The sequence below is a fragment of the Loxodonta africana genome, chromosome 18 (assembly GCF_030014295.1).
Source record: "Loxodonta africana isolate mLoxAfr1 chromosome 18, mLoxAfr1.hap2, whole genome shotgun sequence".
NCBI lineage: Eukaryota > Metazoa > Chordata > Mammalia > Proboscidea > Elephantidae > Loxodonta > Loxodonta africana.
The window spans coordinates 27,492,716-27,506,719 of NC_087359.1; the positions used below are offsets into that span (position 1 = coordinate 27,492,716).

The 14,004-nt window shown below is 36.6% G+C and overlaps 1 protein-coding gene across 5 annotated transcripts in view; it reads left to right on the plus strand.

The window, feature by feature from the left end:
* The window catches only part of SMURF2 (SMAD specific E3 ubiquitin protein ligase 2), a 124,190-nt gene that overhangs the window by 60,242 nt on the left and 49,944 nt on the right, over positions 1-14,004 (plus strand). For all 5 annotated transcript variants that reach the window (XR_010318319.1, XR_010318318.1, XR_010318320.1 and 2 more), the window contains 5 exons: positions 5,626-5,759; positions 7,422-7,487; positions 9,085-9,169; positions 11,245-11,328; positions 12,545-12,747. Coding sequence is in view for 2 of the 5 variants with exons in the window: in XM_064270898.1 (XP_064126968.1) it covers positions 5,626-5,759; positions 7,422-7,487; positions 9,085-9,169; positions 11,245-11,328; positions 12,545-12,747 (572 nt within the window). In the remaining 3 variants the exon portion in view is untranslated. The remainder of the gene's footprint in view (positions 1-5,625; positions 5,760-7,421; positions 7,488-9,084; positions 9,170-11,244; positions 11,329-12,544; positions 12,748-14,004) is intronic.

Consider the following 14,004-nt stretch of genomic DNA (forward strand, 5'->3'; position numbering starts at 1 on the left):
TTTCTCCATAACAGTATGTCTGAATGAGGGAAAGAAAGAAGGGAGTGGGGTGGGGCATGGGGAAACTTGTAAATTTGTTAGTATTCCCTACTTTTGTGAGCTGTACAGTCTCTTGAGACTAACAAACCAAAAACCTTGTAGATCTATTAGTTGTCTTTACAACTAAATTCGGGATGAAAATCTTATTTTGAAATAGCTTGGTGACAACTGGTGTAGCCAAATTCCTGGTTTCTTAAACTCCAGAAGTAAATAGGTGTGACAGGGCCTGCCTAAACTAAGAAGGTCTCTAGGAACTCTCTGCCTTTCCTGCTGTTCTAGGAGGGATTGGGGCGTGGAGTTGTTTTCCTTTCAGTTGAAAGAGTTTGAGAGCAGGAGAAGAATGCACTCTTAGCTTCTCAGGTCTGAACTTGGATGAATTGTCATGTAGAAATGCTTCTTTTGGTTAGTTTTGATTCTGTAGTGTTCTTAGCAAGTTTTGCTTGAGACCCATAGTCTTGTGTAACATTGTTTCTATGGGAAAACAGGTTCTGGAGTTCTAAACAATTGATTTGTAAAGCCGTTTTAGGAACATGTTCCATTTGTGAATGGAAATGGTCTCTAGTTGTGTGATTTTGCTTAAGGTGAGCTTGAAAGTTTCTTCTTCAAATACTGTGCCTGTAATTTTAGGCATTTATTACTATCTTTAATTAAGATGAAATTCACATAGCATAAAATAACCATTTTAAAGTGAACAATTTAGTGGCATTTAGTACACTCACAGTGTTGAACAGCCACCACCTCTGTCTAGTTCAAAAATATCTTACATTCCCCCAAAAGGAAATCCTGACTTAAGCAGTTGCTTCCCATCCCTACTTTTCCCCACACTTAGCATCCACCAATCTACTTCCTGTCCTAGGAATTTACCTTTTTTGGATATTTCCTATAAATGGAATGATACAATATGTGACCTTTTGTATCTGGGTTCTTTCTTTTGGCATAATGTTTTTGAGGTTCACTCACTTTGTAGCATGTACCAGTCAGTACTTCATTTCTTTTTATGGCTGAATAGTATTCCTTTGTGTGTGTATATAGTAGTTTGTTTATCCATTCTTCCATTGATGGACATTTGGGCCGTTGCCACCTTTTGGCTATGGAGAATAGTGCTGCCGTGAACGCGCGTGTACACATACTTGTTTGAGTACCCAGGAGTGGAATTGCTGAGTCATATGGTAATTCTATGTTTAACTTTTTGAGGAACCACCAAACTCTTTTCCACAGCATTTTATATTCCTACCAGCAATGTATAAGGGTTTCAATTTCTCGACACCCTTTCTCACTCTTGTTATTTTCTACCTTTTTTAAGTTGTTTTTTTTTTTAATAACCATCCTGGTGGGTGTGAAGTAATATTTCCTTGAGGTTTTGATTTGCATTTCCCTGATGACTAATGATGTTGAGCTTCTTCTCTTGTGCTTGTTGGCCTTTCTTTAAAAAGCTGATATTAACTGGCTACCCAAGACTTTTCACTTGCTTATTGCCAAGATACTGCGTTGGAGGGGCAGTGATGGGGAAAACACTATGAATCATTTTGCAAAAGTCTTGCCTTTATTGACTAAGTCTACAAACATATGTCTAATATTTAAATTTTAGCAAAATCCCTAACAGAATGTTTATGTCGTATTTTGGTCTATGGTGAAATTCTCCTATAGAGGCGTCCCTCACAATAGACTATCTTGCATAGTGGTCTATAAGTCACATATTTGTTAGTCAAGTCAAAGCGTTAATTGAATCTAATTAACTTTCAGTTATGAAACACTTTACTTGGTCTTTTAAACAAAAAAGAATGTGTGTTATATGAGGTTTCCTTAATGTGAGTATATATACTTTTATAGATATAAGAAATCATAATAACCAAAGCCCATTGCTGATGAGTTGATTCCCACTCATAGTGACCCTATAGGACAGAGTAGAACTGCTCCATAGGGTTTCCAAGGCTGTAAATCTTTACGGAAGCAGACTGCCATGTCTTCTAACCACCAGCCTTTCAGCTAGCAGCAGTAGTGCTTAACCACTGTGCCACCAGGGCTCCTTAGAAATCACGATATTTCTGATTAATTCCTGGCCCAATAATATCGAACAAAATGTTTCTGGCATGTACATTAAAGTAATACAGAATAATTAATAATTTTTAATACTTTAGAGTTAGAATATCTTTCGGAGGGTCCACAATTATTGACTGTTTATTATAGTTTAACATAGAGCCTCTCAGCCTTTTTCTCTTCATAGCACAACACACTAAATAGATGAGGTTGTGTAGCCAGTGGTGGGCTGCCTTGATGCCTGAGGGAAGCAATATTTTAGTGTACCTGTAAACTAGACTTACCAGTTGGGAAACTGGTATAATGTAATTTTTTAAAAAATGGTTTGGTCCAGACATAAATCCATCCACGTATGAGAAGCTGATATTTGACAAAGGCCCAAAGTCAGTTAAATGGGGAAAAGACAGCCTTTTTAACAAATGGTGCTGGCATAACTGGATGTCCATCTGCAGAAAAATGAAACAAGACCTGTGTTTCATACCATGCAGAAAAACTAACTCAAAATGGATCAAAGACCTAAATATAAAATTTAAAATGATAAAGATCATGGAAGAAAAAATAGGGACAGTGCTAGGAGCTCTAATGGCATAAACAATACACAAAACGTTACTAGCAATGCAGAAGAGAAACTAGATAACTGGGAGCTCCTAAAAATCAAACACCTATGCTCATCCAAAGACTTCACCAAAAGAGTAAGAAGATTACCTACAGACTGAGAGAAAGTTTTTAGCTGTGACATTTCCGATCAGCGCCTGATCTCTAAAATCTAGGTGATACTGCAAAAACTCAACTACAAAAAAACAACCCAGTTAAAAAATGGGCAAAAGATACAAACAGACACTTCACTAAAGAAGACATTCAGGCGGCGAACAGATACGTGAGGAAATGCTCAAGATTATTAGCCATTAGAGAAATGCAAATCAAAAGTACAATGAGATTCCATCTCACTCCAACAAGGCTGGCATTAATCCAAAAAACACAAAATAATAAATGTTGGAGAGGTCGTGGAGAGACTGGAAGACTCATACACTGCTGGTGGGAATGTCAAATGGTACAACCCCTTTGGGAATCGATTTGGCGCTTCCTTAAAAAACTAGAAGCAGAACTACCATACGATCCAGCAGTCCCACTCCTTGGAATATATCCTAGAGAAATAAGAGCCTTTACATGAACAGATGTGTGCACACCCATGTTGATGGCAGCGCTGTTTACAATAGCAAAAAATGGAAGCAACTAAGGTGCCCATCAGTGGATGAATGGATAAATAAATTATGGTATATACACACAGTGGAATACTATACATCTATGAAGAACAATGATGAATCCATGAAACATTTCATAGCATGGAGGAATCTGGAAGGCATTATGCTGAGTGAAATTAGTTGCAGAAGGACAAATATTGTATAAGACCACTATTATAAGAACTTGAGAATTAGTTTAAACAGAAAGGAAAATATTCTTTGATGGTTACGAGAGGAGGGAGGGAGGGAGAGGGCCTTTCACTAATTAGGTAGCAGATAAGAACTATTTTAGGTGAAGGGAAAGACAACACAATATAGGAGAGGTCAGCACAACTGGACTAAATCAAAAGCAAAGAAGTCTCCTGAATAAACAATGCTTTGAAGGCCAGCATAGCAGGGGCGGGGGTTTGGGGACTGTGGTTTCAGGAGACATCTAAGTCAATTGGCATAATAAAATCATGAAGATAACATTCTGCAACCCACTTTGGAGAGTGGCATCTGGGGTCTTAAACGCTAGCAAGTGGCCATCTAAGATGCATCAATTGGTCTCAACCCACCTGGATCAAAGGAGAATGAACACCAAAGACACAAGGTAATTATGAGCCCAAGAGACAGAAAGGGCCGTATAAACCAGAAACCCTATCAGCCTGAGACCAGAAGAACTAGATGGTGCCTGGCTACAACCGATGACTGCCCTGACAGGGAGCACAACAGAGAACTCCTGAGGGAGCAAGAGATCAGTGGGATGCAGACCCCAAATTCTCATAAAAAGACCAGACTTAATGGTCTGACTGAGACTAGAAGGACCCCAGTGGTCATGGCCACAGATCTTCTGTTGGCCGAGGACAGGAACCATTCCCAAATTAACTCTTCAGACATGGATTGGACTGGACAATGGGTTGGAGAGGGATGCTGGGGAGGAGTGAGCTTCTTGGATCAGGTGGACACTTGAGACTATGTTGGCATCCCCTGTCTGGAGGGGAGATGAGAGGGCGGAGGGGTTCAGAAGCTGGCCATTTGGACACGAAAAGAGTGTGGAGAGAAGGACTGTGCTGTCTCATTAGGCGGAGAGCAATTAGGAGTATATAGCAAAAAAAAAGCAAGGTGTGTATAAATTCTTGTATGAGAGACTGACTTGATTTGTAAACTTTCACTTAAGGAACAATAAAAATTAAGAAAAGAACAGAAAAAAATGGTTTGGGGTGATTTAACTGTTTAATAGTTGATTCAGCTTCTAGAATTTCATGCAGTAGGTCTGTGCCAAATCAGGTCTGCTGTGTCTGTTTGAAAATTGGTGCATGTATGCTGAATGGTATTTTAGTCCAGATCTTTTCGTTTGCACATTACAGGGTGGGCGTGCTTTACGCACAGCTGGATCCAGTGTGGCTTCTATGGTCCTCATTTAAAAGTTTTAGTTCTCACTTAGGTGGTTTAAGCTTTTTTATTTTTTATATTCTAGGTGAATTTTTCTGACATTACTGCTTTAATGAATGACACTTTAAGGTCAAGGTTGCTGGACCAAAAATTTGACCTCAGAGTCACTGAAATAGAGTTAGGGTTCTACTGATATATTTAGGTGATTTTATTATATTTTTTGCATGGGTTGACGCCATGTGTTAACAATTGGCTGTGGTAGAGCTTCTACATATATACTTGTAGGTATATGTACAGACAAGTACGGTAACGCTTTTCCCTGCTCTGCTTGTCTGCAGGCAGTGAAGGGAAATCTGCAAGAGTCCTGCTCGCTCAAGGCCTGCATACAGGAAAGAAGCAGGGGAAAAGCGTTACAAACAGCTTTTGTCCTACAGCATTTTAAAACATAACAGGTAGGTCAGATTTTTGGTCTGTCAGCCTTGACAATGTCCCTTGAAACTGAACAAAGTCTTCCTTGAGGTAGTGGGTAATGTCATTGAAGTGTATTTAAAATATTAGAAGTTCTTCATTTTAGAATTTTTGTTCCTGAAAAGAAGTAATCGTTATACATTCCCATAGTTTTATTAGACACTGGCTATTAAAACAGTTTTTTTCACTAACAAAAATCATTACCTAGCCTGAGAGTGGCAGATGTGATAAGGGAGATATTGAAAATTCTTTTTAGATTTTACTTTTATGATTTTTCTTTTACTTGTTTTACTTGAACTCAAGTGAAGAATACCACAAATTTCCTTACATTGTGGGAATATATTTTGCACGATCTAGCCATACTCAGACATATTTGTGACTTTAGAATATTAAAGGAACACAAAAATTTTTACAACAACTGCTTGTTAGCTGCGAAGTTGCTCATGTAGCCATTTTGTTTTTTTAGATATATTGGGAAGTCTGATTCAGTTACCATCAGTGTATGGAATCACAAGAAGATCCATAAAAAACAAGGTGCTGGATTTCTGGGTTGTGTTCGTCTTCTTTCCAATGCCATCAACCGCCTCAAAGACACTGGTTGTAAGTAGACACTGATGCTTTTTAAATTAAAAAAAAAAAAAAAATTTTTTTTTTTCCTTTTGGTTTGTTTAAAACATTGGTAAAAATTTTTTTTGTGATAAATGCTATGGCTCTAAATTTATTTTGTGGACTTAAAAAAAAAAAAGAGTGAAACGTTTTAAATTTGTGAACCTAGAGCTGAGTCAGAGCTGATGCTTAGCTTTCAGTGAATTTTATAAGTATTAAATTATTTTTATTAAGGATGAAAGGAAAGTTTCAAAGTGTATATGCCATTTTTTATTTCTTAGCACCTGTCTCTGGTTTTAATGGCTTTGTGAGATGAAATGAGTTTTATTTAGGTGATTGGAGTGTTCAAAGTGGCAGTTCAAAGGGAGTTATTAGTGGGTAAGAATGCTAAAATATATACAAATTCCCATAAATGAGTTAGTAGCAGATCTGATTCAAATCCATATCTTCCAGTTTATACTTGGCTTCTTATTAATATTTACTTTGTGTTATTTGAAATGATTAGATAAATAACAATAATGATGACAGTTAACATTTGTCATACCTTTATGTGCCAAGCAGTGTGCTAAGAGTTTTACATGGCTATCTGATTTAATCCCGAAAACAACTGTATGAGAGCTGTATTACTATCAGACTTGCGAAAATCAAAGTTCAGGGATAATTTGCTTAAGATCAACAACTAAGTGGCGAATCCAAGACTCAGACTGAAGTAGTCTGAAAGATTTGGAGAGAAAATAAGTGCATGTTGACAATGTAATACATGGTCTTTGAAATCTGAATTTATGGAAATTTATGTTGAGGACTAATGGATCAGAACTACCACAGCCTCCACCAGATTGAATCTAGCACAACTAAATGGTGTCTGGCTTCCTCAACCAATTGCTTTGACAGGGATCACAATGGAGGGCCCTGGACAGAGCTGGAGAAAAATGTAGTACACAATTCTAACTCACACACACACACAAAAAAGATCAGAGACAGGAGCTGGTTGAATGGACACAGGAGGTGGTGGAGAGGAGGAGGAGTGTGCTGTCACATTATAGGGAGAGCAGCTAGAGTCAGATAACAATGTGTGTATAAGTTTTTATATGAAAAGCTGACTCGAACTTACTGGCATCACAGAGACTGGTGAAACCCTGAGAGTATGGCCCCTGGACACCCTTTTAACTCAGTGCTGAAGTTATTCCTGAGGTTCACTCTTCAGCCAAAGATTAATCAGGTCCATAAAACAAAAGAGACTAAATGGGCACACCAGCTCAGGGCCAAGGATGAGAAGGCAGGAGGGGACAGGAAAGCTGGTAGCCAGGTCCAGAAGGGGAGAGTGCTGACATGTCATGGGGTTGGCAACCAGTGTCACAAAACAATATGTGTATTAATTGTTTAACGAGAAACTGATTTGCTCTGTAAACCTTCATCCAAATTACAATAAAAAAGTGCAAAAGAAGTTTATGTTGAGACATACTTATAACCTACGAAGTTAGAGAATTTTAAGCATTTCTTCTGCCATTAAAAACACTACAGTAATGTGATTAACTCTTTAAATGATAGCCTTTATTTCCAGCAGATTGTGGGAATCTACTACTACTCTACAGATGTTAGAATCCTGGACACCAGCTCATTTTTTAATTGCTTTTTTTTGTTGTTGATGTAAAATAGATCAGAGGTTGGATCTATGCAAACTTGGGCCAAATGACAATGATACAGTTAGAGGACAGATAGTAGGTAAGTGTGGGATTTAAAGTTACGTGAATTTTGGCTTCACTTAAACTGACCTAGACTCTAAATAACCTTTTGAATCAAAGTACATTGTACATTAACAAAGTACATTAGCTTCATTGTATTGGCATGAATTAAATGAGCCGTGTAAAATGTTACAAACAGTGGATCCAAGCTAACTTAATTGGAAATAAAAACAAAAAGTAATGTAAAAAATTAGAAACTTTAGTATTCTGGAGAACCCTTGATCCTTCAGGAAGAAAATCTTTCAAAAAGTATTCAAATATAGTACTGAGACAGACTTTATAGTTGGTATTAAAGTCTTCTGAAAATAATTATCAAACTGGTTTTCAAGTAAGAAAATATTCTTTTGAACTCTTTGTTTAATGTTTAATGCTTTACAGTTTTAAAATAATCTGTGTTAATTGAAAAAAATAGAGTGAGCAGTGGTGGTATAGGTATAGCACTGATTGGTAAAGGGGAGAAATTATTACCTTACTTACACGGCACCAGTGGGCTAATGGGCTATGTTGAATTGACCTAGAGGAAGGGTTTTATATAAAATTTCCTCAGACTTCTCTTTAAGAATTAATGGATTGAGATTTGATCAAGATGCATAGCATGCATATTAAGTACACTGAGGTGGGTGCCTTTGAGGCTTCTTAAAGAAGACATGCCATTGCAAACTGCAGATCTGTCACTTCCTGATAGAGCGGAATTCAGAGTATCATGATTTCACTGTGAACCTGTCAGAGGGATTTTAGTTACGGAAGGTACTTGAATGGCTTCATTTTAAATGAGGCAGGTTCATAATTAGGAAATTGATATATCAGAGTAATGACTTGGATAGCCCTATTGTGGTTTTTCCAAGGAAGTATTTACACTACAGCATTATCGATGGTTCTTGTGATTCTTAGACTGAGAAGAGGGTAAAAAATCTCCAAATGAAACCTGGTATACAAGACTTAAGTGAATTTTTCTCTCCTTGATTTGGTGTGTTATGTAATGCTTGCCAGCTAACATAGTGACAAGATAGCTTTTAAAAAAAATTTGCATTTAAAAGAATAGCAGACTTTGTCAGTTGTTAAAAATGTTCTTACTAGCACATACTACTTAAAAGACTAATGTTATACTTAATGTTTATTTTTAATTTAAAGTTCTTGTGTGAATTTGGTATTCATGATGGGACCACTAGTAAGAGGCAGTCTGGACTACAACATGTTTTCTGACCCTTTAATTCTGTGATCCGGAAACAGAATGAGCCTGATTCTTACAGAATTAGTCTTTACAAGTATTTGGAAATAGATGTGTATAACATCTTTTTTGGGAAATGGGGAAAAGTATACTTAGAACACTGATTTAAAAAGACATATATCCCCATTTAATATTTTCATATACATGTATTTTTTGTGTGTGATTTTATTTACAGTGAAAATGAAATTTTATTTTGCTTTCTTTCATTTATCATAAGCATTTTTAGTGTTTCTATGTAGTCTTTGTAATTAATGATTTTTAAAGGGATGTCTTCTAAAGTTACATATTTTTTATTATAATAATTCTTTTTAGTTTTGTGAATCTTAGTAATGTTTCTGTTGTTTAATAGTAAGTCTTCAGTCCAGAGACCGAATAGGCACAGGAGGACAAGTTGTGGACTGCAGTCGTTTGTTTGATAATGATTTACCAGATGGGTAAGCTGACGTGACTGAAATCATTAGGAAAATGTATAGCTAGTAGTTTTTTTATCCTTAGAATAATGAGAAATAACTTGGTGTTTCTTACATACTAAACTTTAGAAATTTGCTGACGATCAGTTCCAGGATCTAGATGCCCTTATACATGGAAAATTAGTGAAGGGTTTTGTCATAACAAATTTATAAACTAAGCAGAGAATTAGGTATGTTAAATTTGCTTTTTAGGAGTTTCGACTAGGAGATAGATGAGATTTTTTGACAAATAGAGCTCTCTTGTAAATATTATGTATTTAAAAAAAAAAAGGTTTTTTGCTTGATTAATTCAAACAGGACATAAAACGCTGAATCTGAATCATTGCTCTGTTTAAAGGTATGGGATAGCGAATTTGGATAATAGTAACTATAACATAGTAATGTTTATTGGGTATTATGTGTCAGAGGAGCCATAGTGGTGCAGTAGTTAAGCACTCAGCTGCTAACCAAAAGGTTGACAGTTGGAACCCACCAGCTGCTCTGTGGGAGGAAGATGTGGCAGTTAGCTTCCTTAAAGAAGCTAACTGCCACATCTGGAAACCCTATAGGGCAGTTCTACTCTGTCCTGTAGGGTCGCTGTGAGTCAGAATCGACTGGATAGGCAATGGGTTTTTGGAATGTGTCAGATACTATTGTAAATACATATATACATTTTTTCATTGAATTCAGATAGCATCTTGGAAGGCACTATATAACTATAGTATATAATTCTGCAATTAGACCACTTGAATTCCAATCCTTATTTTATTGCTTACTAGCTTTATGACCTTGATCAATTTGCTAAACTTCTGTAAGCTTCAGTTTGTATTCATTTATAAAAAGGAATGATAATAATAGTACATACCCCATAAGTTGTGAGATTAAATGAAACCTTTTATGTAAAGCACTTAGCACAGTGTCTTGCACATAGTAAATTCTTAATAATTTAATTAACTAGTGTTACTACTACTGCTGATACTTTTGTTACCCTCATTCCTTACATTAAAAAAACTGAGAGTCAGAAGTTAAATAACTCACCCAAAGCCACCATAGTGAGTGGCAGAGCTGGAGCACAAGCCTCAGTCTTGATCCAGAGCTCATGCCCTTTATCACTGCGTTGTATCTGTATTTGATACTAGTTCTGACACTTTTCTGATTTTAACTTTCAAATTATTTTTAAATAACTTTAATAAGGTATAATTTACATACAATAAATTGAATACATTTAAAGTATGCAGTTTGTTGAGTTTTGACTCAAATTATTTTTGATGTGTGTTTTTTTAAGGTGTTAAAAATCACTGTAATTTAAGCCTGTTTATAGATCACTTTAGCTTTAGTTAACTCTTTCGTGAGTGTGAGTTAGATTATGATGCTTTTGAAGGAGATGTTTCACATGAAATAACTAATCAACATTGAGATATTATAGCAATGTAAGATTTATTATTCTAAAGTTACATTATTGTACTGTAATTGTAATCACAGGGGAGAAAATTATCTCCCTAGCATCTCTTTATTTTCTTTTTAAGGCTCCCAAACCCCTCTGCCTTCTGGTGGAAATATTAACTGTACCACATTGCTATGTGATTTGACTGTATTTTTCTGTATATAAAAAGGTAGAGAGAGAAGTGGCATTTTTATTTTTTTTTAAAAATTAGTTGGGTAGGCTAAATGCTCTTAGAAGCATCTTTTATATACTTCCCTTATAAAATTTGATTTTTTAGAGAAATTACTAGTGATTCTTATTTTTAGTATAACCATTCTTTCACCAAATTTTGGAGAAATGATACTAACTGAACAATTATTGAACAATTTTTAATTTGGCTGATGGAAATATAGTAGTCACTCCTTAGTGTAAATATTTTAGAAGATTCAGAATTCCATAAAATATGTTGTACAATTCTAAAATAAGTTGAAAAAATCCAAATTGAACTTTCAATTTGGCATTTTTGATTTGTAACAGCAGATGGCTTTCTGGCTTGGTGATTGCACTGCAGACATTCTGTGTCCTAACTTCCTATTAATACCTATTAATGCCTCATCTCTCAATGTTTTTATTTAAGTTGGGAAGAAAGGCGAACTGCCTCTGGGAGAATCCAGTATCTAAACCACATAACAAGAACTACGCAATGGGAACGCCCAACACGGTAAGAAGATACAAATATTTGCCTATGGTCTGTGCTGTTTGCCCTCTGGGTTTGTATAGGTGTAGGTCAGTAAATCTTATGGCGGGCCCTATTATTTTTTTTAAAAAAGATTTAAAGATCGTTTAGCAGATTATCCTGTTATTGTAGCACCCAGGGTCTGGCATGTTACTTTATAAATATATATTGCATGAATTAAATGAACAAATTGAGAAGTCCTTTTATTTCTGGGAATCTTCAGCTCTTTGGGTTGTTTTGGTTTTGAGTTTGAGTTCGTTGTTGAATGGCTGTAATAAATATATACAGAGTCTTCCATTCTTTCAGTCATGTAGGGGGATTCTGTGACCAAGAACCAGGTGTTCTGGGATCATAATGTAGGGGCACCTGACTTAGAGTGGAGGTAAGGCAATGGAAGAACTTGTGGAGGAAAACTCTCTGAAGAAGGGAAACCTCTGCACTAAACCTTGAAGAATGTTAAGATTTAGTTGGGTAAGGGGAAGATGATGAATAGTGTTCAGGGTGGTGGTAATTTTGTTCAGCATTTGGGCTACAATCATGAACAAGGCAGAAAAGCAGATATAGTCCCTTTCTTCGTAGAGCTTAATATGTAAAGAGATATGGAGATACAGGATAATTTTTTGGAAACTACAAGGAGGTGCTTTTTAAGTAATTGAAGATGAATAGGATAAGTGTAAGTGCCAGGACCCCCTCCCCACCGGCAGATCTGACACCAGGCAAAGAACATCAGATGCTTATCATTGACTCTACCTACTTATATTTATTAGGGATTAATTGCTTATATCATTGAATCACAGAGTTTTCCGTACTATATTATGATTCTCAGGTAAAAGCTTAACCATTTAAAAAAATGTTGATTTGAGAATTGAATTTCTAGTATTAAACTACGAAGGATTTTATTGAAGTTGATGGACCCATTTTTATTATACCCAAACATAAATGAATGTTGCATAGTGTTTTAGTGAAGCCCATTTCCTGTTTCATTTAAATATGTAATTGATGACATGCTTATCATGAGTTTCTTTGTATTTAGAGACTTCAGCCTTTGCTTTTACTCAGAGTTCTAAAATCGTCACATTTTGTATTAACCTTTCCATTTTCTTATATGATAAGTGATTGTTATTGCAGTACATACATGGTCTAGAGAACTCTACTTTTGATACGAGTCGAGTAACTTTTTTTACTTGTTACTTCTCAATAGACCGGCGTCGGAATATTCTAGTCCCGGCAGACCTCTCAGCTGCTTTGTTGATGAGAACACTCCGGTTAGTGGAACAAATGGTGCGACATGTGGACAGTCGTCAGATCCCAGACTGGCAGAGAGGAGAGTCAGGTCACAACGACATAGGAATTACATGAGCAGGACACATCTGCATACTCCTCCAGACCTCCCAGAAGGCTATGGTATGACAACTAACAGAGGGAAAATCAAGTGTGATTTACTGATTTCAGCTTACTAAGAAAACCAGAAAATTAATTTTTAGAAAAATTTCTTAATTTGTGTTTAGGGATTTTCCATGGAAATGAAAGTAAATGTAAAACTTTCCAACTCTGAAAAGTCTCTGAAGTGGTAAAAGACTACCTAACAACAGTTTGACCTTGGGCTGGTCATTTAACCCCTGCCTTTTTGTTCTTTTATCATGAAGTGAGATGAATAATACCTCCTCTATCACAAAGTTGTTCTGAGGAGCACATGAAACAATGTGAGACTGCTTTGTAAATAGGCACTATGTAAACATGTTATCGTTATTAGTAAACAGTAGCCAGAAGTCAGTGTCCCTGGGTGGCACAAAGGGTTAAGCGCTTGACTGGTAGCTGAGGGGATGGTGGTTTGAACCCACGCAGAGGCACCTTGGAAGACAGGCCTGAGGATCTGCTTCCAAAAGGTGACAGACTTGAAAACCCGATAGAGAAGTTCTGCCCTCTACGTGTGGGGTCACCATGAGTGACAATTGACTTGACAGCAAATAACAATCTGAAGTCAGATTTGCAGTATAACTTTCTAGACATATATATTTAAAAATGTCATATTTCTGAAGGTATTCATAAATTATATTGGTTACAATTTTGGATTTTCTGAGTGACTGGATTATTGTAAATATTTAGTCACTTGTATGTTTGTGTAAGGAGGCCTGGTGGTGCAGTGGTTAAGTGCTTGGCTGCTAACTGGAAAGGTTGGCAGTTTGAACCCACCAGCCACTCCATGGGAGAAAGATGTGGCAGTCTGCTTCTGTAAAGTTTACAGCCTTGGGAACCTTATGGGGCAGTTCTACTCTGTCCTGTAGGGTTGCTATGAGTTGGAATTGACTCAACGGCAAAGGTTTTTTTTAATGGGATGTTTGTATAAAATTACTATAATCTTATAGAAGCTCTTAGAATTGTAGGACTTCATGTAGAAGATTCTATGAGCCTTCTACTAGTTGTATGCAGAACTTTCTAAGTTAATCACAACTTGTGAACATTATTGTGTATAGTAACGACTCTACTATATACCCAAAAACCCAGTGCCATCGAGTTGATTCTGACTCATAGTGACCCTATAGGACAGAGTAGAACTGCCCCATAGAGTTTCCAGGGAGCGCCTGGTGAATTCAAACTGCTGACCCTTTGGTTAGCAGCTATACCACTTAGCCACTATGCTACCAGGGTTTCCCTACTATA